This window comes from Mandrillus leucophaeus, unplaced genomic scaffold, assembly GCF_000951045.1.
Source record: "Mandrillus leucophaeus isolate KB7577 unplaced genomic scaffold, Mleu.le_1.0 Scaffold964, whole genome shotgun sequence".
In the NCBI taxonomy this organism is placed as follows: Eukaryota; Metazoa; Chordata; class Mammalia; order Primates; family Cercopithecidae; genus Mandrillus; species Mandrillus leucophaeus.
Window position 1 is genome coordinate 1,061,438 of NW_012110519.1, and position 23,484 is coordinate 1,084,921.

Here is a 23,484-nt window from a genome sequence, read left to right on the forward strand (position 1 = left end):
CCTTGCATTGCCTTGCCTTGTGCCTTGCCTTGTCCCTTCCCTTGCCTGCCTTGTACCTTGATTTGCCTTGCCTTGTGCCTTGCCATGCCTTGTCTTGCTTTGCCTTTTGCCTTGTCTTGCTTTGCCTTTTGCCTTGTCTTACACTGTGCCTTGTCTTGCCTTGTGCCTTGCTTTGCCTCGTTCCTTGCTTTGTTCTGTGCTTACTTTGCCTTGCTTCGTGCCTTGCTTTGGCTTGCCTTGACTTGGGCCTTGTCTTGCGTACCTTGCTTTCTGCCTTACCTTGACTTGCCCTGCCTTGTACCTTGCCTTGCCTTGATTTTTGCTTTGTCTTGCCCTTTCCTTGTGGCTTTCCCTGACTTGCCTTGCCCCTTGCCCCTTGCGTTGCCTTTTGCCTTCACTTGCCTTGCTGTGTGCCTTTTCTTGCATGGTGCCTTTACTTGCCTTGTGCCTTGCTTTGCCTCATGCCTGGGCTTGCCTTGCCTTGCTTTACCCTGCACTTTGCATTGCCTTGCCTTGCCTTGTGCCTTGCCTTGCCTTGTGCCTTGCCTTGCCTTGTGCATTGCCTTGCCTTGCTTTGTGCCTTGCCTTGCATTCCGCCTTGCCTTGCCTTCTACCTTTCCTTGCTTTTCCTTGCCATGCCTTGTGCCTTGCCTTGCCTTGCCTTGTGCCTTGCCTTGCCTTGACTTGTGCATTGATTTGCCTTGCCTTGTTACTTGCCTTCTCTTGGCTTGTGACTTGTCTTGCCTTGCCTTGTTCCTTGCTTGTGCCTTCGTGTCCTTTACCTTGTGCCTTACCCTGTCTTGCCTTGCCTTATACCTTGCATTGCCTTGCCTTGTGCCTTCCCTTGCCTTGTAACTTGCCTTGCCTTGTAACTTGCCTTATGCCTTGCCTTGCCTTGTGACTTGCCTTGCGCCATGCCTTGCCATGCCTTGTCTTGCACTGTGTTGCCTTGTGCCTTGATTTGCCTTGGCTTGTGCCTTGATTTGCCTTACCTCGTGCCTTGCCTTATCTTGTGCCTTGCCTTACCTCGTGCCTTGCCTTGTTCTATGCCTTACCTTGCCTTGTCTTGTGCCTTGCCTCATGCCTTGCTTTGACTTGCCTTGCCTTGATTTGCCTTGCTTGTGCCTTGTGTTGCCTTGCCTTGCCTTGATTTTTGCTTTGCCTTGCCATTTCCTTGCGGCTTGCCCTGACTTGCCTTGTCCCTTGCCCCTTGCCTTGCCTTTTGCCTTCACTTGCCTTGCTTTGTCTAGTGGCTTGACTTGTCTTGTGCCTTGCCTTCCCTTCTCTTGCCTTTTGCTTGTGTTGCCTTGTGCCTTGCCTTGCTTTGCCTTGGCCTTGCATTGCCTGGCTTTGCCTTGCCTTGTGACTTGACTTGCCTTGCCTTGCCTTGCTTGTCTTGTCTTGTCTTGCCTTGCCTTGCCTTGTCTTGCCTTGCCCTGTGCCTTGCCTTGTGCTTTCCCTTGCCTTGCCTTGTGCCTTGCGTTACCTTTGCTTGTGCCTTGCCTTGCCTTGCCATGCTTTGTCTTGCCTTTTTTAGTCTTGCCTTGTGCCTTGCTTTGCTCTGTGGCTTTCCTTGTGCCTTGTGCTTTGCATTGCCTTGCCTTGCCCTGTGCCTTGCCTTGTGCCTTGCCTTGCCTTGCCTTGTGTTGCTTGGTGCCTTGCCTTGTGTTGCTTTGTGCCTGTCTTGCCTTGCTTTGTGCTTTGCCTTGCCTTTTGCCTTGCTTTGTGCCTTGGCTTGCCTTATGCCTTGCCTTGCTTTGCCTTGTCATGCCTTGTGCCTTGCCTTCCCTTCTGCCTTGCCTTGCCTTGCCTTGCATTGCTTTGCTTTGCTTTGCTTTGCCTTGCCTTGCCTTGCCTTGCCTTGCACTTTGATTTTCATTACCTTGTTACTTGCCTTCCCTTGGTTTGTGCCTTGCATTCCCTTGTGCCTTGCCTTGCCATATGCCTTGGTTTGCTTTGCCTTGTGCCTTGCCTTGCCTTGGCCTTGTTTTTCCTGGCTCTTTCTTGCCTTGTGCCTTGCCTTGTATCTTGCCTGTGGCTTACATTGCCTTGCCTTTTGCCTTGCCTTGCCTTGTTTTGTGCCTTGATTTGCCTTGCCTTGCCTTGGCTTGTGCCTTGCCTTGTAACTTGCCTTGCCTTGTGCCTTCCCTTGCTACGTCTTGTCTCTCCTTTCCTTTCCTGGCCTTGTTTTGCCTTGTGCCTTGCCTTGCCTTGCTTATGCCTTGTCTTGTATCTTGTCTTGCCTTGTCTTGTGCCTTGCCTTGCCTTTCCTTGCTTGTGCCTTACCTTGCCTGGTGCCTTGCCTTGACTTGGCCTTGCCTTTCCTGGTGCCTTGCCTTGTGCCTTGCCTTGCCTTGGCCTTGTCTTTCCTGGCTTTGCCTTGCCTTGTGCCTGGCCTGGCCTTGCCTTGCCTTGTGCCTTTCCTTATGCTTTCCCTTGCCTTGCCTTGCCTTGTGCCTTGATTTGCCTTGCCTTGTGCATTGCATTGCCTTGGCTTGCACCTTGCCCTGTGCTTTGCCTTGCCATGCCTTGTCTTGCCTTTCCTAGTCTTTCTTTGTGCCTTGCCTTGTGGCTTGCCTTGTGTTTTGGCTTGCCTTGCCTTGTGCTTTGCATTGCCTTGCCTTCCCCTGTGCCTTGCCTTCCCCTGTGCCTTGCCTTGTGTTGCCTTGTGCCCTGCCTTGTATTGCTTTGTGCCCTGCCTTGCCTTACCTTGTGCCTTGCCTTGCCTTGCCTTGTGTGTTGATTTGCATTGCCTTGTTACTTGCCTTCCCTTGGCTTGTGCCTTGATTTGCCTTGCCTGGTGCCTTGCATTGTGTTGCCTTGTGTCTTGATTTGCCTTGCCTTGTGCCTTGATTTGCCTTGCCTTGTGCCTTGCCTTGCCTTGTAAGTTGCCTTGCCTTGTGCCTTACCTTGCCATTCCTTGTCTTTCCTTGCCTTGTGCCTTGCCTTGACTTGCTTGTGCCTTGCCTTGCCTTGCCTTGTGCCTTGCCTTGTGCCTTGCCTTACCTTGCCTTGCCTTGTGTCTTGCATTGTTCCGTGCCTTACCTTGCCTTGCCTTGTGCCTTGTTTGGTTTGCCTTGACTAGGGCCTTGCCTTGTTGTGCCTTGCTTTCTGCCTTGCTTTGACTTGCCTTGCCTTGCCTTACTTTTTCCTTTGCCTTGCCATTCTCTTGTGCCTTGTCTTGACTTGCCTTGCACCTTGCCTTGCCATTTGCCTTCCCTTGCCTTGCTTTGTGCCTTGATTGCCTTGCTGGTGCCTTGCCTTGCCTTGTGCCTTGCCTTCCCTTCACTTGCCTTGCCTTGCCTTCACTTGCCTTGCCTTGTGCCTTCCCTTGCCTTGCCTTGTGCCTTCCTTTGCCTTGGCCTTGGCTTTGCCTTGCCTGGCTTTGCCTTGCCTTTTGCCTTTCATTGCCTTGCCTTATTTCTTGCCTTGTGCTTTCCCTTGCCTTGCCTTGTGCCATGATTTGCCTTGCCTTGTGATTTGCCTTGCCTTGCATTGCATGCCTTGCCTTGCCTTGCATTGCCATGCCTTGTCTTGCCTTGCATTGCCATGCCTTATCTTGCCTTCCCTTGTTTGTCCCTTGCCTTGCGCCTTGTCTTGCATTGTGCCTTGTCTTGCCTTGCCTTGATTTGACTTGTGCCTTGCCTTGACTTGTGTCTTGCCTTGTGTTGCCTTACCTTTTGCTTTGCATTGCCTTGCTTTGCCTAGCATTGCCTTGTTCCTTGCCTTACGTTTTCCTATGCCTTCCCTTTCCTTGCTTTGTGCCTTGCCTTGCTTTGTGCCTTGCCTTGCGTTCTGCCTTGCCTTGCATTCTGCCTTGCCTTGCGTTCTGCCTTGCCTTGCGTTCTGCCTTGCCTGCATTCTGCCTTGCCTTGCATTTTGCCTTGCATTTCCTTGCCTTGTGTCTGGCCTTGCCTTGCCTTGTATCTTGCCTTGCCTTGTGCCTTGCCTTGTCTTGCCTTGCCATGCCTTGTCCTGCCTTCCCTTGCCTTGCCTTGCACCTTGCCTTGCCTTGCCTTGCCTTGCTTTGCCTTGCACTTTTCCTTGTCTTGCCTTGCCTTGCCTTGCCTTGTGTCTTGCCTTGTGCCTTGCCTTGCCTTGCTTTGCCTTGCACTTTGCATTGCCTTGCCTTTTGCCTTGCCTTGCTTCCTGCCTTGCTTTGTCTTGTGCCTTACCTTGCTTTGTGCCTTGCCTTGCCTTGCCTTCTGCCTTTCCTTGTGCCTTGCCTTGGTGTGCCTCGCTTTCTGCGTTGCCTTGACTTGCCTTGCTTTGTGTCTTGCCTTAACTTGCTTTTTGCTTTGCCTTGACTTGCGCCTTGCCTTGCCTTTTGCCTTCGCTTGCCTTGCTTTGTGCCTTGGCTTGCCTTGCATTGCCTGGTGCCTTAACTTGCCTTGTGCCTTGCCTTCCCTTCATTTGTCTTTTGGCTTCCTTGTCTTTCCTTTTGCCTAGGTTTGCCTTGCCTGGCTTTGCTTAGCCTTTTGCCTTGCCTTGCGTCTTGCCTTGTCTTGCCTTGCACCTTGCATTACCTTGCCTTATGCCTTGCCTTGCTTCCTGCCTTGCTTCGCCTTGCTTTGCCTTGCTTTGTGCCTTGCCTTTTCTTGTGCCTTACCTTGCTTCCTGCCTTGCTTTGCTTTGTGCCTTACATTGCCTTGTGCCTTGACTTTCCTTCTGCCTTGTCTTGTGCCTTGCCTTGCTGTGCCTCACTTTCTGCCTTGCCTTGACTTGCCTTGTGCCTTGCCTTGCCTTGCTTTTTGCTTTGCCTTGCCTTGCCATTCCCTTGTGCCTTGACTTGACTTGTGCCTTGCCTTGCCTTTTGCCTTCACTTGCCTTGCTTTGTGCTTTGCCTTGCTTTGCCTGGTGCCTTAACTTGCCCTGTGCCTTGCCTTCCCTTCACTTGTCTTTTCCTTGCCTTGCCTTTCCTTGTGCCTAGCCTTGCCTTAGCCTTGCCTTGCCTGGCTTTGCCTTGCCTTTTGCCTTGCCTTGTCTTGTCTTGCCTTGCCATATGCCTTGCATTGCCTTGCCTTGTGCCTTGCCTTCTGCTTTTCCTCGCCTTGCCCTGTGCCTTCATTTGCCTTACTTTGTGCCTTGCCTTGTCTTGTACCTTGCCTTGTCTTGTGCCTTGGCTTGCCTTGTGCCTTGGCTTGCCGTGCTGTGTGCTTTGCATTGCTTTGCATTGCCTTGTGCCTTACCTTGCCTTGCCTTGTTCCTTGCCTTGCTTTATGCCTTGCCTCGTTTTCTGCCTTGGTTTGCCTTGTGCCTTACCTTGCCTTGCTTTCTGCCTTGCCTTGCCTTGCCTTGCTGTGCCTTGTCTCGCCTTCCCTTGCCTTGCCTTGTGCCTTGACTTGCCTTGCCTTGCTTTGCCCTGTGCTTTGCATTGCCTTGCTTTGCCTTGTGCCTTGCCTTGGCTTGTGCCTTGCCTTGCCTTGTGCCTTGCCTTGTCTTGTGGCTTCCCTTGCATTGCTTTGCCTTGCTTTGTGCCTTGCATTGCCTTGCATTGTGCCTTGCCTTGACTTGACTTGTTCATTGATTTCCTTGTCTTGTTACTTGCCTTCCCTTGGCTTGTGCCTTGCTTGTGCCTTGGTTTCCTTTGCCTTGTTCCTTACCTTGTCATACCTTGCCTTGTACCTTGCATTGCCTTGCCTTGTGCCTTCCCTTGCCTGCCTTGTGCCTTGCCTTGCCTTGTCTTGTGCCTTGCCTTGCCTTGCCTTGTGATTTGCCTTGCCTTGTCTTGCCTTGTGCCTTGCCTTGCCTTGCCTTATGCATTGCCTTGTTTTCTGCCTTGGTTTGCCTTGTGCCTTGCCTTGTCTTGCTTTCTGTCTTGCTTTGCCTTGTGCCTTGCCTTGCCTTGTGTCTTGCTTTGTTTTGCCTCATGCCTTGCCTTGCTTTCTGCCTTGCTTTTTCTTGTGCCTTGCCTTGCCTTCCTTGTGCCTTGCCTTGCCTTCCTTGTGCCTTGCCTTGCAACTTGCCTTGTGCCTTGCCTTGCTGTGCCTTGTTTTGCCTTCCCTTGGCTTGCCTTGTGCCTTGCTTTGCCTTGCCTTGTGCCTTGACTTAGCCTTGCCTTGCTTTGCCCTGTGCTTTGCATTGCCTTGCTTTGCCTTGTGCCTTGCCTTGCTTGTGGATTGTCTTGCCTTATGCCTTGCCTTGCCTTTCTTGTGCCTTGCCTTGCCTTGCCTTGTTCCTTGCCTTGTTCTGTGCCTTATCTTGCCGTGCCTTGTGCCTTGCTTTGGTTTGCCTTGATTTCGGCCTTGCCTTGGTATGCCTTGCTTTCTGCCTTGTCTTGACTTACCTTGCCTTGTGCTTTGCCTTGCCTTAATAATTGCTTTGCCTCACCATTTCCTTGTGCCTTGCCCTGACTTGCCTTGTGCCTTGCCTTAACTTGCCTTTTGCCTTCACTTGCCTTGCTTTGTGCCCTTGCCTTGCCTGGTGCCTTGCCTTGCCTTGCCTTGTGCCTTGCCTTGCCATGGCCTTGCTGTGCATTGCTTTGCCTTGCCTTGTGGCTGGACTTGATTTGCCTTGAGATATGCTTTGCCTTGTCTTGTCTTGCCTTGCGCCTTGCGTTGCCTTGCGCCTTGCGTTGCCTTGGTTTGTGCCTTGCCTTGCCATGCCTTTTCTTGCCTTTGTTAGTCTTGCCTTGTGCCATGCCTTGCCTTGCCTTGTGGCCTGCCTTGTACCTTGGCTTGCCTTGTGCTTTGCATTGACTTGTGCCTTGCCTTGTGCCTCGTGTTGTGCCTTGCCTTGTATTGCTGTGTGGTTTGCCTTGCCTTGCCTTGCCTTGTCTTGCTTTGAACTTTGCCTTGCCTTGTGCCTTGCCTTGCCTTGCCTTGCCTTGCCTTCTGTTGTGCCTTGCATTGCCTTGCCTTGTGCCTTCTCTTGCCTAGTTTTGTGCCTTGATTTGCCTTGCCTTGTGCCTTGCCTCATTATGCCTTGTCTCTCCTTGCCTTTGTACCCTACCTTTGTGCCTTGCCTTGTCTTGTGCCTTGTGCCTTGCTTTGTGCCTTGCCTTGTCTTGTGCCTTGCTTTGCATTGCATTGACTTGCCTTGTACCTTGACTTGACTTGTGCCTTGCCTTGTTACTTGCCTTGACTTGACATTGATTTGCATTGCCTCGTTACTTGCCTTCGCTTGGCTTGTGCCTTGATTTGCCTTGCTTTGTGCCTTGATTTGCCTTGTCTTGTGCCTTGATTTGCCTTGTCTTGTGCCTTGCCTTGCGCCTTGCCTTGCCTTGGCTTGTGCTTTCCCTTGCCTTGTAAATTGCCTTGCCTTGTAACTTGCCTTGCCTTGTACCTTGCCTTGCCATGCCTTGCCTTGTGTCGTGCATTTTTCTGTGCCTTACCTTGCCTTGACTTATGCCTTGTTTGGTTTGCCTTGACTAGGGCTTTGCCTTGTTGTGCCTTGCTTTCTCCCTTGCTTTGACTTGCCTTGCCTTACTTTTTGCTTTGCCTCGCCATTCTCTTGTGCGTTGTCTTGACTTGCCTTGCACCTGGCCTTGCCTTGCCTTTTGCCTTCGCTTGCCTTGCTTTGTGACTTGTCTTGCCTGATGCCTTGACTTGCCTTGTGCCTTGCCTTCCCTTCACTTGCCTTTTGCTTGCCTTGCCTTGCCTTGCGCCTGCTTTATGCCTTGATTTGCCTTGCCTTGCTTTGACTTGTAACTTGCCTTGCCTTGTGCCTTGCGTTGCCATGCCTTGCCATGCCTTGTGCCTTGATTTGCCTTGCCTTGTGCCTTGCCTTGCCTCATGCCTTGCATTGTTCTGTGCCTTACCTTGTCTTGCCTCGTGCCTTGCTTTGGATTGCCTTGACTAGGGCCTTGCCTTGCTGTGCCTTCTGCCTTGCCTTGACTTGCCTTACTCTTTGCTTTGCCTTGCCATTCCCTGTGCCTTGGCTTGGCTTGGCTTGCCTTGCCTTGCCTTTTGCCTTCACTTGCCTTGCTTGGTGCCTTGCCTTGCTTTGCCTGGTGCCTTGACTTGCCTTATGCCTTGCCTTACCTTCACTTGCCTTTAGCTTGCCTTGCCTTGACTTGTGCCTTGCCTTGCATTGCTTTGCCTTGCCTTGCCTGTCCTTGCCTTGCCTTGCATTGCTTTGCCTTGCCTTGTGCCTTGCATTGCCTTGCATTGTGCCTTGCCTTGCCTTGACTTGTGCAATGATTTGCTTTGTCTTGATACTTGCCTTCCTTTGGCTTGCTCCTAGCCTTGCCTTGTGCCTTACCTTGCTTTGTGCCTTGCTTGTAACTTGGTTTGCCTTGCCTTGTGCCTTGCCTTGTCTTCCCTTGCCTTGTGCCTTGCACTGCCTTGCCTTGTGTATTGCCGTGTGCCTTCCCTTGCCTTGCTTTGTGACTTGCCTTGCCATTTCCTTGTGCTTTGCCTTGCCTTTTGCCTTCACTTGCCTTACTTTGTGCCTTGCCTTCCCTTCGCTTGCCTTTTGTTTGCCTTGCCTTGTGCCTTGCCTGGCCTTGCTTTGCCTTGCGCCTTGCATTGCCTTGCACCTTGCTTTGTGCTTTGCATTGCCTTGCCTTGTGCCTTGTGTTGCCTTGCATTGCCTTGCATGTGCCTTGTCTTGTCTTGTGCCTTGCCTTGCATTGCTTTGCCTTGCCTTGTGCCTTGCATTGCCTTGCACCTTGCCTTGCCTTGCATTGACTTGTGCATTGATTTGCCTTGCCTTCCCTTGTGCCTTGCCTTGCTTTGCCTCCCTTGTGACTTGCTTGTGCCTTGGTTTGCCTTGCTTTGTGCCTTACATTGCCTTGCCTTGTGCCTTGCATTGCCTTGCCTTGTGCCTTGCATTGCCTTGCCTTGTGCCTTCCCTTGCCTTGTGCCTTGGCTTGTGCCTTGTCTTGGCTTGTGCCTTGTCTTGCCTTGTACTTGCCTTGCCTTGCTTATGCCTTGTCTTGTGCCTTGCCTTGCCTTGCCTTGCCTTGCACTCTCCCTTGCCTTGTGCCTTGCATTGTTCTGTGCTTTGCCTTGCCTTGCTGTGCCTTGCTTTCTGCCTTGCCTTGCCTTGCCTTGCTTTTTGCTTTGCCTTGCCATTCCCTTGTGCCTTGCCTTGCCTTGTGCCTTGGCTTTTGCCTTCACCTGCCTTCCTTTGTGCCTTGCCTTTCCTTTGCTGGTGCCTTGACTTGCCTTGTGCCTTGCCTTCCGTTCACTTGCCTTTTGCTTGCCTTGCCTTGCGCCTTGCCTTGTGTTGCCTTGCCTTGTGCCTTGCCTTGTCTTGCCTTACACCTTGCCTTGCGCCTTGCCTTGTGCCTTGCCTTATCTTGCCTTGCCTTGTGCCTTGCATTGCCTCATTGCCTTGCCTTGTGCCTTGGCTTGCCTTGCACCTTGCTTTGTGCTTTGCATTGCCTTGCCTTGTGCCTTGTGTTACCTTGCTTGTCCCTTGTCTTGTCTTGTGCCTTGCCTTGCATTGCTTTGCCTTGCCTTGTGCCTTGCATTGCCTTGCACCTTGCCTTGCCTTGCGCTGACTTGTGCATTGATTTGCCTTGCCCTCCCTTGGCTTGTGCCTTTCCTTTCCTTATGCCTTGCCTTGCTTTGCCTCCCTTGTGACTTGCTTGTGCCTTGGTTTGCCTTGCCTTGTGCCTTGTGCCTTGTGCCTTGCCTTGTGCCTTCCCTTGCCTTGTGCCTTGCCTTGCACCTTGCCTTGCTTATGCCTTACCTTGCGCCTTGCCTTGTGCCTTGCCTTGTCTTGCACCTTACCTTGACTTGTGCCCTCCCTTGCGTTGTGCCTTGCGTTGTTCTGTGCTTTATCTTGCCTTGTCTCGTGCCTTGCTTTGGCTTGCCATGACCAGGGTCTTTCCTTGCTGTGCCTTGCTTTCTGCCTTGCCTTGCCTTGCTTTTTGCTTTGCCTTGCCCTCCTTGTGCCTTGCCTTGACTTGCCTTGTGCCTTAACTTGTGCCTTGCCTTGTGTCTTGTGTTGCCTTGTGTTGCCTTGCGTTGCCTTGCTTGTGCCTTGTCTTGTGCCTTGCCTTATGCCTTGCATTGCCTTGCGCCTTGCCTTGCATTGACTTGTGCATTGATTTGCCTTGCCTTCCCCTGGCTTGTGCCTTGCCTTGCCTTGTGCCTTGCCTTGCTTTGCCTCCCTTGTGACTGACTTGTGCCTTGGTTTGCCTTGCCTTGTGCCTTGCATTGCCTTGCCTTGTGCCTTGCATTGCCTTGCCTTGTGCCTTGCCTTGCTTTGCCTTGTGCCTTGATTTGCCTTGCCTTGTGCCTTGTGTTGTTCTTTGCCTTATATTGCCTTGCCTGCTGCCTTGCTTTGGCTTGCCATGACTAGGGCCTTGCCTTGCTGTGCCTTGCTTTCCCTTGCCTTGCTTTTTGCTTTGCCTTGCCATTCCCTTGTGCCCTGCCTTGACTTGCCTTGTGCCTTGCCTTTTGCCTTCACTTGTCTTGCTTTGTGCCTTGCCTTGCCTGGTGCCTTGACTTGCTTGGTGCCTTGACTTGCTTTGTGCCTTGCTTCCCTTCACTTGCCTTGTGCCTTGCCTTGCCTTGCCTTGTGCTTTCCCTTGCCTTGCCTTTTGCTTTCCCTTGCCTGGCCTTGTACCTTGATTTGACTTGCCTTGTTCCTTGCCTTGGCTTGTGCCTTGCCTTGCCTTGCCTTGTAACTTGCCTTGCCTTGTGCCTTGCCTCACCATGCCTTGTCTTGCCTTCCCTTGCTTTGCCTTGTGCCTTGCCTTGTCTTGTGCCTTGCTTTGTGCCTTACCTTCCCTTGCTTTGTGCCTTGCCTTCCCTTCTGCTTTGCCTTGTGCCTTGCCTTGCCTTGTGTCTTGCATTGCCTTACTTTGCCTTGCCTTGTGCCTTGCCTTGCTTTGCCTTGACTTGTGTGTTAATTTGTCTTGCGTTGTTACTTACCTTCCCTTGTCTTGTGCCTTGCCTTGCCTTGCTTTGCCTTGTAACTTGCCTTGCCTTGTGCCTTGCCTTGCCATGCTTTTCTTGCCTTGCCTGTCTCACCTTGCATTGTCTTGTGCCTTGCCCGTGCTTTGCCTGTGGCTTGCCTTGCCTTGCCTTGTGCCTTGTGTTGCCTTGCCTTGTGCCTTGTGTTGCCTTGCCTTGTGCCTTGCCTTGCCTTGTGCCTTGCCTTGCCTTGTGCCTTGCCTTGCCTTGTGCCTTGCCTTGCCTTGCTTGTGCCTTGCCTTGCCTTGCCTTGTGCCTTGCTTTCGTTTGCCTTTAATTGGGCCTTGCATGGCTGTGCTTTGCTTTTTGCCTTGCCTTGTCTTGCCTTGTGCCTTGCCTTGCTTTTATACTTCGCCTTGCCATTCCCTTGTGCCTTGCCTTACCTTGCTTTTTCGCTTTGCCTTGCCATTCCCTTGTGCCTTGCCTTGCCTTATCTTGCCTTGCCTTGCATGTTGCCTTGCCTTGCCTTATCTTGCCTTGCATGTTGCCTTGCCTTGCCTTTTGCCTTCACCTGCCTTGCTTTGTGCCTTGCCTTGCCTTGCTTCGTGCCTTGCCTTGCCTTGCTTCGTGCTTTGCCCTGCGTTGCCTCACCTTGCATTGCCTGGTGCCTTGACTTGCCTTGCCTTCCCTTCACTTGCCTTGCCTTTTGCCTTGCCTGGCTTTGCCTTGCCTTGTGCTTTGCCTTGCCTTGTGCCTTGCCTTGCCTTGTGCCTTGCCTTGTGCCTTGCCTTGCCTTGTGCCTTGCCTTGCCTTGCCTTGTGCTTTGCATTGTCTCGCCTTGTGCCTTGATTTACCATGCCTTGTGCCTTGCCCTGTTTTGGCTTGTGCCTTGCCTTGCCTTGCCTTGTGTCTTGCCTTGCCTTGTGCCTTGCTTTGCCTTGCTTTGCTTTGCCTTGTGCCTAGCATTGCCTTGCCTTTTGCCTTGCCTTGTGCCTTGCTTTGCCTTGCCTTGTGACTTGCCTTGCCTTGTGCCTTGCCTTGCTTTGCCTTGCCATGCCTTGTTTTGTGCTTTGCCTTGCCTTGCTTATGCCTTGCCTTGCCTTGACTTGTGCGTTGGTTTGCCTTGCTTTGTTACTTGCCTTCCCTTGGCTTGTGCCTTGTCTTGCCTTGTGCCTTGCTTGTGCCTTGGTGTCCCTTACCTTGTGCCTTACCTTGTCTTGCTTTGCCTTGTACCTTGCATTGCCTTGCCTTGTCCCTTCCCTTGCCTTGTACCTTGATTTGCCTTGTCTTGTGTCATGCCTTGTAACTTGCCTTGCCCTGTGCCTTGCCTTGCCATATCTTGTCTTGCTTTGCCTTTTGCCTTGCCTTATATTGTGCCTTGCCTTGCCTTAAGTTGACTTTGCCTTGCCTTGGCTTGCCTTGCCTTGTGCCTTGCATTCCCTTGCCTTGTGCATTTCCTTGCCTTGCCTCGTACCTTGCCTTGCCATTCCTTGTCATCCTTTGCCTTTATTTGTCTTACCTTGTGCCTTGCCTTGCCTTTGCTTTGTCATGCCTTGTCTTTCCTTGTGTTTTCTTGCCTTGTGCCCTGCTTTGTTTCGTGCTTTGCCTTGCCCTGTGCCTTGTCTGCCTTGTTCTGTGCCTTACCTTGCCTTGCCTCATGGCTCGCTTCGGCTTGCCTTGACTTGGGCCTTGCCTTGCTATGTCTTGCTCTTTGCTTTGTTTTGACTTGCCGTGCCTTGTGCCTTGCCTTGCCTTGCTCTTTGCTTTGCCTTGCTCTTTGCTTTGCCTTGCCATTCCCTTGCACCATGCATTGCCTTTTGCCTTCACTTGCCTTGCCTTTTGCCTTCACTTGCCTTGCCTTGTGCCTTGTATTGCCCTGCCTGGTGCCTTGATTTGCCTTGTGTCTTGTGTTCCCTTGGCTTGCTTTTTGCCTTCACTTGCCTCGCCCTGTGCCTTGTGTTGCCTTGCCTTGCCTTGTGCCTTGTGTTGCCCTGCCTTGCCTGGTGCCTTGATTTGCCTTGTGTCTTGTGTTCCCTTGGCTTGCCTTTTGCTTGCCTTGACTTGCCTTGCCTTGCCTGGCTTTGTCTTGCCTTGTGCCTTGCCTTGCCTTCCCTTGCGCCTTGACTTGCCTTGCCTTGTAACTTGCCTTGCCTTGAGCCTTGCCTTGCCTTGCCTTCCCTTGCCTTCCCTTGCCTTCCCTTCCCTTGCCTAGCCTTCCCTTGCCTTGCCTGGTGCCTTGCCTGGTGCCTTGCCTGGTGCCTTGCCTTGTGCCTTGGCTTGCCCTGCACTTTGCATTGCCTTGCTTTGTGTTGTGCCTTGCCTTGCCTTGCTTTGTGCATTGCCTTGACTTACTTTGTGCCTTGCCTTGCCTTCCACCTTGCCTTGCCTTGCTTTGTGCCTTGCCTTGCCTTGCCTTGCGCCTTGCCTTCCACCTTGCCTTGTGCCTTGCCTTGCTTTGCCTTCTGCCATGCCTTCTGCCTTGCCTTGCCTTCCTTTGCCTTGCCTTGAGCCTTGCCTTGACTTGACTTGTGCGTTGATTTACCTTGCCTTCTTACTTGCGTTCCCTTGGCTTGTGGCTTGTCTTGCCTTGCCTTGTGCCTTGCTTGTGCCTTGGTGTCCCTTACCTTGTGCCTTACCTTGTCTTGCCTTGTACCTTGCATTGCCTTGCCTTGTGCCTTCCCTTGCCTTGCCTTGACTTGCCTGGTAACTCGTCTTTCCTTACCTTGTAACTTGACTTACCTTGTGCCTTGACTTACCTTGTACCTTGCCTTGCCTTGCCTTGTCATGCCTTGTCTTGTGCCTTGCCTTGCCTTGCCCTGCCTTGGGCCTTGCCTTGCCTTGCCTTGGGTCTTGCCTTGTAACTTGCCTTGCCTTATAACTTGCCTTGCCTTGTGCCTTGCCTTGTAACTTGCCTTGCCTTGTAACTTGCCTTGCCTTAACTTGTAACTTGCCTTGTCTTGTGCCTTGCCTTGCCATGCCTCATCTTGCTTTGCCTTTTGCCTTGCCTTGTACCTTGCCTTGCCTTGCCCTATGTGCCTTGCCTTGTGTGCCTTGTCTTGCCTTGTAACTTGCCTTGCGTTACCTTGTGCCTTGCCTTGCCATGCCTCATCTTGCTTTGCCTTTTGTGTTGCCTTGCCTTGCCTTGCATTGTGCCTTGCCTCTTGCCTTGCCTCACCTCGTGCCTTGCCTTGTAACTTGCCTTGCCTTACGTTGTGACTTGCCTTGCCTTACGTTGTGACTTGCCTTGCCTTACATTGTAACTTGCCTTGCCTTGCGCCTTGCCTTGCCTTTCCATGCCTTGTCTTGCTTTTGCCTTTTGCCTTGCTTTGGCTTGCCTTGTGCCTTGCCTTACCTTGTAACTTGCCTTTCCTTACCTTGTAACTTGCCTTGCCTTGTGCCTTGCCTTTCCATGCCTTGCCTTTCCATGCCTTGTCTTGCTTTGCCTTTTGCCTTGCCTTGTGCCTTGCCTTGCCTTGGGCCTTGCTTTGTAACTTGCCTTGCCTTACCTTGTAACTTGCCTTCCCTTATGCCTTGCCTTGCCATGCCTTGTCTTGCTTTGCCTTGTGCCTTGCCTTGCCTTGTAACTTGCCTTGCCTGGTGCCTTGCCTTTCCATGCCTTGCCTTTCCATGCCTTGTCTTGCTTTGCCTTTTGCCTTGCCTTGCCTTGCATTGTGCCTTGCCTTGCCTTGGGCTTTGCCTTGCCTTGGGCCTTGCCTTGCCTTGTGCCCTGCCTTGCCTTGTTCTGTGCCTTACCTTTCCTTGCCTTGCCTCGTGCCTTGCTTTGGCTTGCCTTAACTTGGGCTTTGCATTGCTGTGCCTTACTTTCTGCCTTGCCTTGACTTGCCTTGCTTTGACTTGCCTTGCCTTGTGCCTTGCCTTGATTTTTGCTTTGCCTTGCTATTTCCTTGTTGCTTGCCCTGACTTGCCTTGTCCCTTTCCCTTTGACTTGCCTTTTGCCTTCACTTGCCTTGCTTTGTGCCTTGCCTTGCCTTTTGCTTGACTTGCCTTGTGCCTTGCCTTCCCTTCGCTTGCCTTGTGCCTTGCCTTGCCTTGTGCCTTGCCTTGCCTTGTGGCTTGCTTTGCCTTGCCTTGTGGCTTGCCTTGCCTTGTGCCTTGCCTTGCCTGACTTTGCCTTGCCTTGTGGCTTGACTTGCCTTGTGCCTTGCCTTGCCTGACTTTGTCTTGCCTTGTGGCTTGACTTGCCTTCCCTTGCCTTGTGCCTTGCACCTTGCCTTGTGCCTTGCGCCTTGCCTTGTGTCTTGCGCCTTGCCTTGCCTTATGCCTTGTGTTGCCTTTGCTTGTGCATTGCCTTGCTTCTGCCTTGGCTTGCCGTGCTTTGTCTTGCCTTTTCTAGTCTTGCCTTGTGCCTTGCCTTGCCTAGCTTTGTGGCTTTCCTTGTGCCTTGCGCTTTGCATTGCCTTGCCTTGCCTTGCCCTGTGCCTTGCCTTGCCCTGTACCTTGCCTTGTGCCTTGCCTTGTGCCTGGCCTTGCCTTGCTTTGTGCTTTGCCTTGCCTTGTGCCTTGCCTTGTGTTGCTTTGTGCCTTGCCTTGCGCCTTGCCTTGCCTTGTGCTTTGCCTTGCCAGGGCTTGTCTTGCCTTCCCTAGTCTTTCCTTATGCCTCACCTTGCCTTGCAGCTTGCCTTGTGTTTTGACTTGCCTTGCCTTGGGCTTTGTGTTGCCTTGCCTTGCCCTATGCCTTGCTTTGTGTCTTGCCCTGTGCCCTGCCTTGTCTTGCTTTGTGCTTTGCCTTGCCTTGTGCCTTGCCTTTCCTTAGTTTGTGCCTTTGCTTGCCTTTTGCCTTGTCTTGTGCCTTGCCTTACTTTGCCTTGTCATGCCTTGTGCTTTGCCTTGCCTTGTGCCTTGCCTTGCCTTGTACTTTGCTTTGGTTGCCTTGTGCTTTGCCTTCCCTTGACTTGTGTGTTAATTTTCATTACCTTGTTACTTGCCTTTCCTTGGCTTGTGCCTTTCCTTGGCTTGTGCCTTGATTGTGCCTCAGTTTTCTTTGCCTTGTGCCTTGCCTTGTCTTGGCCTTGTTTTTCCTGGCCTTGCCTTGCCTTGTGCCTTGCCTAGCCTTACTTGTGCCTTGCTTTGCCTTGTGCCTTGCCTTCCCTTGACTTGTGCGTTAATTTTCATTACCTTGTTACTTGCCTTTCCTTGGCTTGTGCCTTGCTTATGCCTCGGTTTTCTTTGCCTTGTGCCTTGCCTTGTCTTGGCCTTGTTTTTCCTGGCTTTGCCTTGCCTTGTGCCTTGCCTAGCCTTACTTGTGCCTTGCTTTGCCTTGTGCCTTCCCTTGCCTTGTGCCTTGGCTTGTGCCTTGTCTTGGCTTGTGCCTTGTCTTGCCTTGTGCCTTGTCTTGCCTTGTACTTGCCTTGCCTTGCTTATGCCTTGTCTTGTGCCTTGCCTTGCCTTCTCTTGACTTGTGCTTTGCCTTACCTTGCCTTGGCTTGTGCCTTGCCTTGCCTTGTGCCTCTCCTTATGCTTTCCCTTGCCTTGCCTTGTGCCTCGATTTGCCTTACTTTGTGCCTTGCATTGCCTTGGCTTGTGTTTTGCCTTGCCATGCCTTGTCTTGCCTTCCCTAGTCTTTCTTTGTGCCTTTCCTTGCCTTGTGGCTTGCCTTGTGTTTTGGCTTGCCTTGCCTTGCACTTTGCATTGCCTTGCCTCGCCCTATGCCTTGCCTTATGTCTTGCCTTGTGCCCTGCCTTGTATTCCTTTGTGCTTTGCCTTGCCTTGCCTTGCCTTATGCTTTGCCTTACCTTGCCTTAGTTTGTGCCTTTGCTTGCCTTGTGGCTTGTCTTGCCTTGTGCCTTGCCTTACTTTGCCTTGTCATGCCTTGTGCTTTGCCTTGCCTTGTGCCTTGTTTTGACTTATGCCTGCCTTCCCTTGACTCGTGCCTTCCCTTGCCTTTTTTTGTGCCTTGATTTGCCTTTCCTTGTTCCTTGCCTTTCCTTGTTCCTTGCCTTGCCTTGTGCCTTGCCTTGCCATGTCTTGTCTGTCCTTGCCTTGCCTGGCCTTGTTTTGCCTTGTGCCTTGCCTTGCCTCGTGCCTTGTGCCTTGTGCCTTGCCTTGTGCTTTGCATTGCCCTGCCTTGTACCTTGCCCTGCCTTGTGCCTTGCATTGCATTTTTCCTTGCTTTGTTCTGTGCCTTACCTTGCCTTGCCTCATGCCTTGCTTTGGCTTGCCTTTACTTAGGCCTTGCCTGACTGTGCCTTGCTTTCTGCCTTGCCTTGCCTTATTTTGCTTTGCCTTGCCATTCCCTTGTGCCTTGTCTTGACTTGCCTTGCACCTTGCCTTGCCTTGTATTTTGCCTTCCCTTGCCTTGCTTTGTGCCTTGATTGCCTTGCTGGTGCCTTATCTTGCCGTTTGCCTTATCTTGCCTTTTGCTTGCCTTCCCTTTGCTTGCCTTCTTGCCTTGTGCCTTCCCGTGCCTTGACTTGTGCCATGATTTGCCTTGCCTTGTGACTTGCCTTGCCTTGCCTTGCATTGCCATACCTTGCGTTACCTTGCATTGGCATGCCTTGTCTTGCCTTCCCTTGTTTTGTCCTTTGCCTTGCCTTGCGTTGTGCCTTGTCTTGCCTTGCCTTGCCTTGTGCCTTTTCTTGCCTTGCCTTGACTTGGTTTGTGCCTTGCCTTGACTTGTGTCTTGCCTTGCATTGCCTTACCTTTTGCTTTGCATTGCCTTGCTTTGCCTAGCATTGCCTTGTTCCTCACCTTCCCTTGCGTTCTGCCTTGCCTTGCATTGCCTGGTGCCTTAACTTGCCTTGTGCCTTGCCTTCCCTTCACTTGTGTTTTGCTTGCCTTGCCTTTCCTTTTGCCTATCCTTGCATTGCCTGACTTTGCCTAGCCTTTTGCTTTAGCTTTACTTGACTTGACTTGTGTCTTGCCTTGCATTGCCTTGCCTTGCCTTGCATTGCCTTGCCTTGTGCCTTACATTGCCTTACCTTATGCCTTGCCTTGCCTTGCCTTGTGCCTTGCCTTTCCTTCTGCCTTGCCTTGTGCCTTGCCTTGCTGGGCCTTGCTTTCTGCCTTGCCTTGACTTGCCTTGACTTGTGCCTTGCCTTGCCTTGCTTTTTGCTTTGCCTTGCCATTCCCTTGTGCCTTGACTTGACTAGACTTATGCCTTGCCTTGCCTTTTGCTTCACTTGCCTTGCTTTGTGCCTTGCCTTGCCTTGCCTTGCCTTGCATTGCCTGGTGCCTTGACTTGCCTTGTGCCTTGCCTTCCTTCACTTGTCTTTTGCTTGCCTTGCCTGGCTTTGCCTTGCCTTTTGCCTTGCTTTGCCCTGACTTGTGCCTTGCCTTATCTTGCCTTGCCTTGCCTTGCCTTGTGCCTTGCCCTCTGTTTTTTCTCACCTTCCCCTGTGCCTTCATTTGCCTTGCCTTGTGCCTTGGCTTGTCTTGCCTTGTGTCTTGGCTTGCCTTGCCTTGTGCTTTGCATTGCCTTGCATTGCCTTGTGCCTTGCCTTGCCTTGTTTTCTGCCTTGGTTTGCCTTGTGCCTTGCCTTGCCTTGCTTTCTGCTTTGCTTTGCCTTGTGCCTTGCCTTGTGTGTTGCCTTGTTTGGCCTTGTGCCTTGCCTTGCTTTCTGCCTTGCTTTTTCTTGTGCCTTGCCTTACCTTCCTTGTGCCTTGCCTTGCAATTTGCCTTGCCTTGTACCTTGCCTTTCTGTGCCTTGTCTTCCCTTCCCTTGCCTTGCTTTGTGCCTTGCTTTGCCTTGGCTTGCTTTGCCCTGTGCTTCGCATTGCCTTGCTTCGCCTTCTGCCTTGCCTTGTGCCTTGCCTTGCCTTGACTTGTGCCTTGCCTTGCCTTGGCTTGTGCCTTGCCTTGCCTTGCCTTGCCTTGCTTTGTCCTTTGCCTTGCCTTGTGTCTTGCCTTGCCTTGGCTTGTGCCTTGCCTTGCCTTGCTTTGTCCTTTGCCTTGCCTTGTGCCTTGCCTTGTCTTTCGGCTTCCCTTGCATAGCTTTGCCTTGCTTTGTGCCTTGCATTGTGCCTTACCTTTCCATGACTTGACTTGTTTATTGATTTGCCTTTTCTTCTTACTTGCCTTTCCTTGCCTTGTGCCTTGCCTTGGTGTGTGCCTTGCTTGTGCCTTGGTTTCACTTGCCTTGTTCCTTACCTTGTCTTGTCTTGCCTTGCCTTGTACCTTGCATTGCCTTGCCTTGTGCCCTCCCTTGCCTGCCTTGTGCCTTGATTTGCCTTGCCTTGTATCTTGCCTTGCCTTGCCTTGTAACTTGCCTTGCCTTGCCCCTTGCCTTGCCTTGCCTTGCCTTTCGCCTTGTCTTGCTTTGTGCCTTGCCTTGCCCTGTCTTGCCTTGCCTGTACTTTGCCTTGCCTTGCTTGTGCCTTGCTTTGCTTGTGCCTTCCCTTGCCTTCCCTTGTGCCTTGCCTTGTTCTGTGCCTTACCTTGTTCTGTGCCTTACCATGCCATGCCTTGTACCTTGCTTTGGCTTGGACCTTGCCTTGGTATGCCTTGCTTTCTGCCTTGTCTTGACTTACCTTGCCTTGCCTTAATTTTTGTTTTGTCTTGCCATTTCCTTGTGCCTTGCCTTGATTTGCCTTTTGCCTTCACTTGCCTTGCTTTGTGCCTTGCCTTGCCTGATATCTTGCCTTGCCTTTTGCCTTGCCTTGTCTTTTGCCTTGCCTTGCCTTGTTCCTTGCATTACATTGTTCCTTGCCTTGTTCTGTGCCTTACCTGGCCTTGCCTCATGCCTTGCTTTGGCTTGCCTTGACTTGGTCCTTGCCTGGCTGTGCCTTGCTTTCTGCCTTGCCTTGACTTGCCTTGTGCCTTGCCTTGCCTTGCTTCCTGCCTTGCTTTGCCTTGCTTCCTGCCTTGCTTTGCCTTGCTTCCTGCCTTGCTTTGCCTTGTGCCTTTCCTTGCTTTGTGCCTTGCCTTTCCTTCTGCCTTGCCTTGTCTTCCTTGTGCATTGCCTTGCCTTGTGCTTTCGCTTGCCTTGCCTTGTGCCTTGCCTTGGGCCTTGCCTTGGGCCTTGGTTTGTGCCTTGCCTTGCCCTTTGCATTGCCTTGCCTTACTTTGTGCCTTGCCTTGCTTTTTGCCTTGCTTTGCCTTGTGCCTTGCCTTATTCCTTGCTTTGTTTGGTGCCTTACCTTCCCGTGCCTCATGCCTTGCTTTGTCTTGCCTTGACTTGGGCCTTGCTTCTCTGTGCCTTGCTTTCTGCCTTGCCTTGCCTTGGCTTGCTTTTTGCTTTGTCTTGCCCTTCCTTTGTGCCTTGCTTTGCCTTGACTTGTGCCTTACCTTGCCTTTTGCCTTCACTTGCCTTGCTTTGTGCCTTACCTTGCCTCGTGTTGCCTGGTGCCTTAACTTGCCTTGTGCCTTGTCTTCTCTTCACTTGTCTTTTGCTTGCCTTTCCTTTTCTTTTGCCTAGCCTTGTCTTGCCTGACTTTGTCTAGCCTTTTGCCTTGCCTTGCCTTGGCTTGACTTGTGCCCTGCCTTGCATTGCCTTGCTTTGTGCTTTTCCTCACCTTGCCCTTTGCCTGGATTTGCCTTGCGTTGTCTTGTGCCTTGCCTTGACTGGTACCTTGCCTTCCCTTGCCTTCTGCCTTGTGCCTTGGTTTGCCTTGCCTTGGCTTTGCATTGCCTTACACCTTGCCTTCTGCCTTACCTTGCCTTGTTCCTTGCCTTGCCTTATGCCTTGCCTTGTTTTCTGCCTTGGTTTGCCTTGTGCCTTGCCTTGCCTTGCTTTCTGCCTTTCTTTGCCTTGTGCCTTGCCTTGCTTTGCGCTATGCCTTGCTTTGCCTTGTGCCTTGTCTTGTCTTGCCTTGTCTTGTGCCTTGGCTTGACGTGACTTGACTTGCCTTGTGCCTTGCCTTGATTTGTGCCTTACCTTGCATTGCCTTGTGTCGTGGCTTGCCTTGCGCCTTGGTTTGCCTTGCCTTGTGTTGCCTTGTGCCTTGGTTTGCCTTGCCTTGTCTTGCCTTGCTTTGTATTGCCTTGCCATGCCTTCTGCCCTGACTTATACCTTGCCTTGCCTTGCCTTGCCTTGTGCCTTGCCTTACCTTGGTTTGTGCCTTGCCTTGTCATGTACCTTGCTTGCCTTGCTTTGTGCCTTGCCTTTTCTTGCCTTGGCTTGCCTTGTGCCTTGCCGTGCCTTGCCTTGTGTTGCCTTGTGCCTTGGCTTGCCTTGCCTTGTCTTGTGCTTTGCATTGCCTTGCCTTGCCTTGCCTTCTGCCCTGATTTATACCTTGCCTTGCTTTGTGCCTTGCCTTACCTTGGTTTGTGCCTTGCCTTGTGCGCCTTGCTTGCCTTGCTTTGTGTCTTGCCTTGCCTTTTCTTGCCTTTCCTTGCCTTGTTTTGCCTTGTGCCTTGCCGTACCTTGCCTTGCTTTGTCTTGCCATGCCATCTGCCTTACCTTGCTTTGCCTTGCACCTCTTTACCTTTCCTTGTGCCTTGCATTGTCTTTCCTTGTGCCTTGCCTTGCCTTGCCTTGCTTTGACTTGTGCATTGATTTGCCTTGTCTTGTTACTTGCCTTCCCTTGGCTTGTGCCTTGCCTTGCGTTGCCTTGTGCCCTGCTTTTGCCTTGGTTTGCCTTTCCTTGTTACTTGCCTTGCCTTGGCTTGTGCCTTGCCTTGGCTTTTTTCTTGCCTTAGCTTGTGCCTTGCCTTGCCTTGCCTTGTAACTTGCCTTGCCTTGTGGCTTGCCTTGCCATGCCTTGTCTTTTCTTGTCTTGCCTTGCCTTTTGTCTTTCTTTGGGCTTTGCCTTTTGTTACTTTGTGTTTTACCTTGCCTTGACTTTTGCCTTACTTCCCTTTTCCTTGCCTTGTGCTTTGCCTTGCCTTGCTTTGTGCCTTGCCTTGCTTTGTGCCTTGCCTTGCTTTGTGCCTTGCCTTGCTTTGTGCCTTGCCTTGCCTTGTACCTTGCATTGCCTTTCCTTGTGCCTTGTCTTGCCTTGTTCCGCGCTTCACCTTCTCTTGCCTCGTGCCTTGCTTTGGCTTGTCTTGACTTGGGCCTTGTCTTGCTGTGCCTGCATTCTGCCTGCCTTGCCTTGCCTTGTGCCTTGCCTTGCGTTTTGCTTTGCCTTGCCTTTCCCTTATGCCTTGCCTTTCCCTTATGCCTTGCCTTGACTTGACTTGCGCCTTGCCTTGACTTGACTCGCACCTTGCCTTGCCATTTGCCTTCACTTGCCTTGCCTTGTGCCTTCCCTTCCCTTCCCTTCCCTTGTGCCTTCCCTTCCCTTCCCTTGCCTTTTGCTTGCCTTGCCTTGCCTTGCCTTATGCCTTGCCTTGCCTGGCTTTGCCGTGCCTTGTGCCTTGCCTTGACTTGTGCCTTGCCTTGACTTGTACCTGCCTTATCTTGCCTTGCCTCGTGCCTTGCATTGCCTTGCCTTGTGCCTTGCATTGCCTTGCCTTGCCTTGTGCCTTGCATTGCCTTGCCTTGCACTTTTCCTTGACTTGCCTTGTGCCTTGATTTGCCTTGCCTTGTTCCTTGCCTTGCCTTGGCTTGTGCCTTGCTCTTATTTGGCTTGCCTCGTAACTTGCCTTGTGCCTTGCCTTGCGATGCCTTGTCTTGTCTTCTCTTGCCTTTCCTTGTGCCTTACCTTGCCTTGTGCATTGCCTTGTGCCTTGACTTGACTTGCCTTGGCTTGCCCTTTGCATTGCCTTGCCTTGCCTTGTGGCTTGCCTTTGCCTTGCCTTGTGCCTTGCCTTGCCTTGTGCCTTTCCTTGCCTTGCTTGTGCCTTGCCTTGCCTTGCCTTGTCTTATGCCTTGTCTTGCTTTGTGCCTTGCCTTGTGCCTTGCCTTGGTTTGCCTTGCCTTGTGCCTTGCCTTGGTTTGTCTTGCCATGCCTTGTGCCTTGCCTTGCTTTGTGCCTTGCCTTGTGCCTTGCCTTGGTTTTCCTTGCCATGCCTTGTGCCTTGGCCTACTTTGCATTGCTTTGCCTTCCCTTGTGCTTTGCATTGCCTTGCCTTGTGCCTTGCTTTGCCTTGGCTGGTGTGTTGATTTGCCTTGCCTTGTTATTTGCCTTCCCTTTGCTTGTGCCTTGCCTTGCCTTGTGCCTTGCCTTGCCTTGCGCCTTGTCTTGTGTCTTGATTTGCCTTGTCTTGTGCCTTGATTTACCTTGGCTTGTGCCTTGATTTACCTTGGCTTGTGCCCTGCCTTGCCTTGGCTTGTGCCTTGCCTTGCCTTGGCTTGTAACTTGACTTGCCTTTCCATGCCTTGTCTTTCATTACTTTGCCTTGTGCCTTTCCTTGCTTTTGCCTTGCCTTGTCTTATGCCTTGCTTTACCTTGTGCCTTGCCTTTCCTTGTGCCTTGCCTTTCCTTGTGCCTTGCATTTCCTTGTGCCTTGCCTTTCCTTGTCTTGCCTTGCCTTGCTTTGTTCCTTGTCTTGTGCTGTGTCTTACCTTGCCTTGCCTCATGCCTTCCTTTGGCTTGCCTTACCTTGTACCTTGCCTTGCTGTGCCTTGCTATCTGCCTTGCCTTCATCGCCTTGCTCTGTGCCTTGTCTTACCTTGATTTTTGCTTTGCTTTGCCATTCCCTTGTGCCTTGCCTTAACTTGCCTTGCGCCTTGCCTTCTTTGCCTTTTGCCTTGACTTGCCTTGCTTTGTGCCTTGCCTGGACTTGCCTTGCTGATGCCTTGACTTGCCTTGTTCCTTGCCTTCCCTTCACTTGCCTTTTGCTTGCCTTGCCTTGGCCTTGCCTTTCCTGGCTTAGCCTTGCCTTGCGCCT

The 23,484-nt window shown here is 52.0% G+C and overlaps 1 protein-coding gene across 1 annotated transcript in view; it reads right to left on the reverse strand.

Annotated features, from left to right (window-relative positions):
- Positions 1–23,240, reverse strand: part of LOC105532520 — a 24,058-nt gene extending 818 nt beyond the window's left edge. Inside the window, exons 1-5 of the mRNA XM_011970703.1 lie at positions 23,196–23,240; positions 19,696–19,788; positions 18,798–18,884; positions 8,203–8,440; positions 3,146–3,283 (exon numbers count right to left, since the gene is read on the reverse strand). Of these exons, the coding sequence (XP_011826093.1) occupies positions 3,146–3,283; positions 8,203–8,440; positions 18,798–18,884; positions 19,696–19,788; positions 23,196–23,240 (601 nt within the window). The remainder of the gene's footprint in view (positions 1–3,145; positions 3,284–8,202; positions 8,441–18,797; positions 18,885–19,695; positions 19,789–23,195) is intronic.
- Positions 23,241–23,484: the final 244 nt, after the last annotated feature.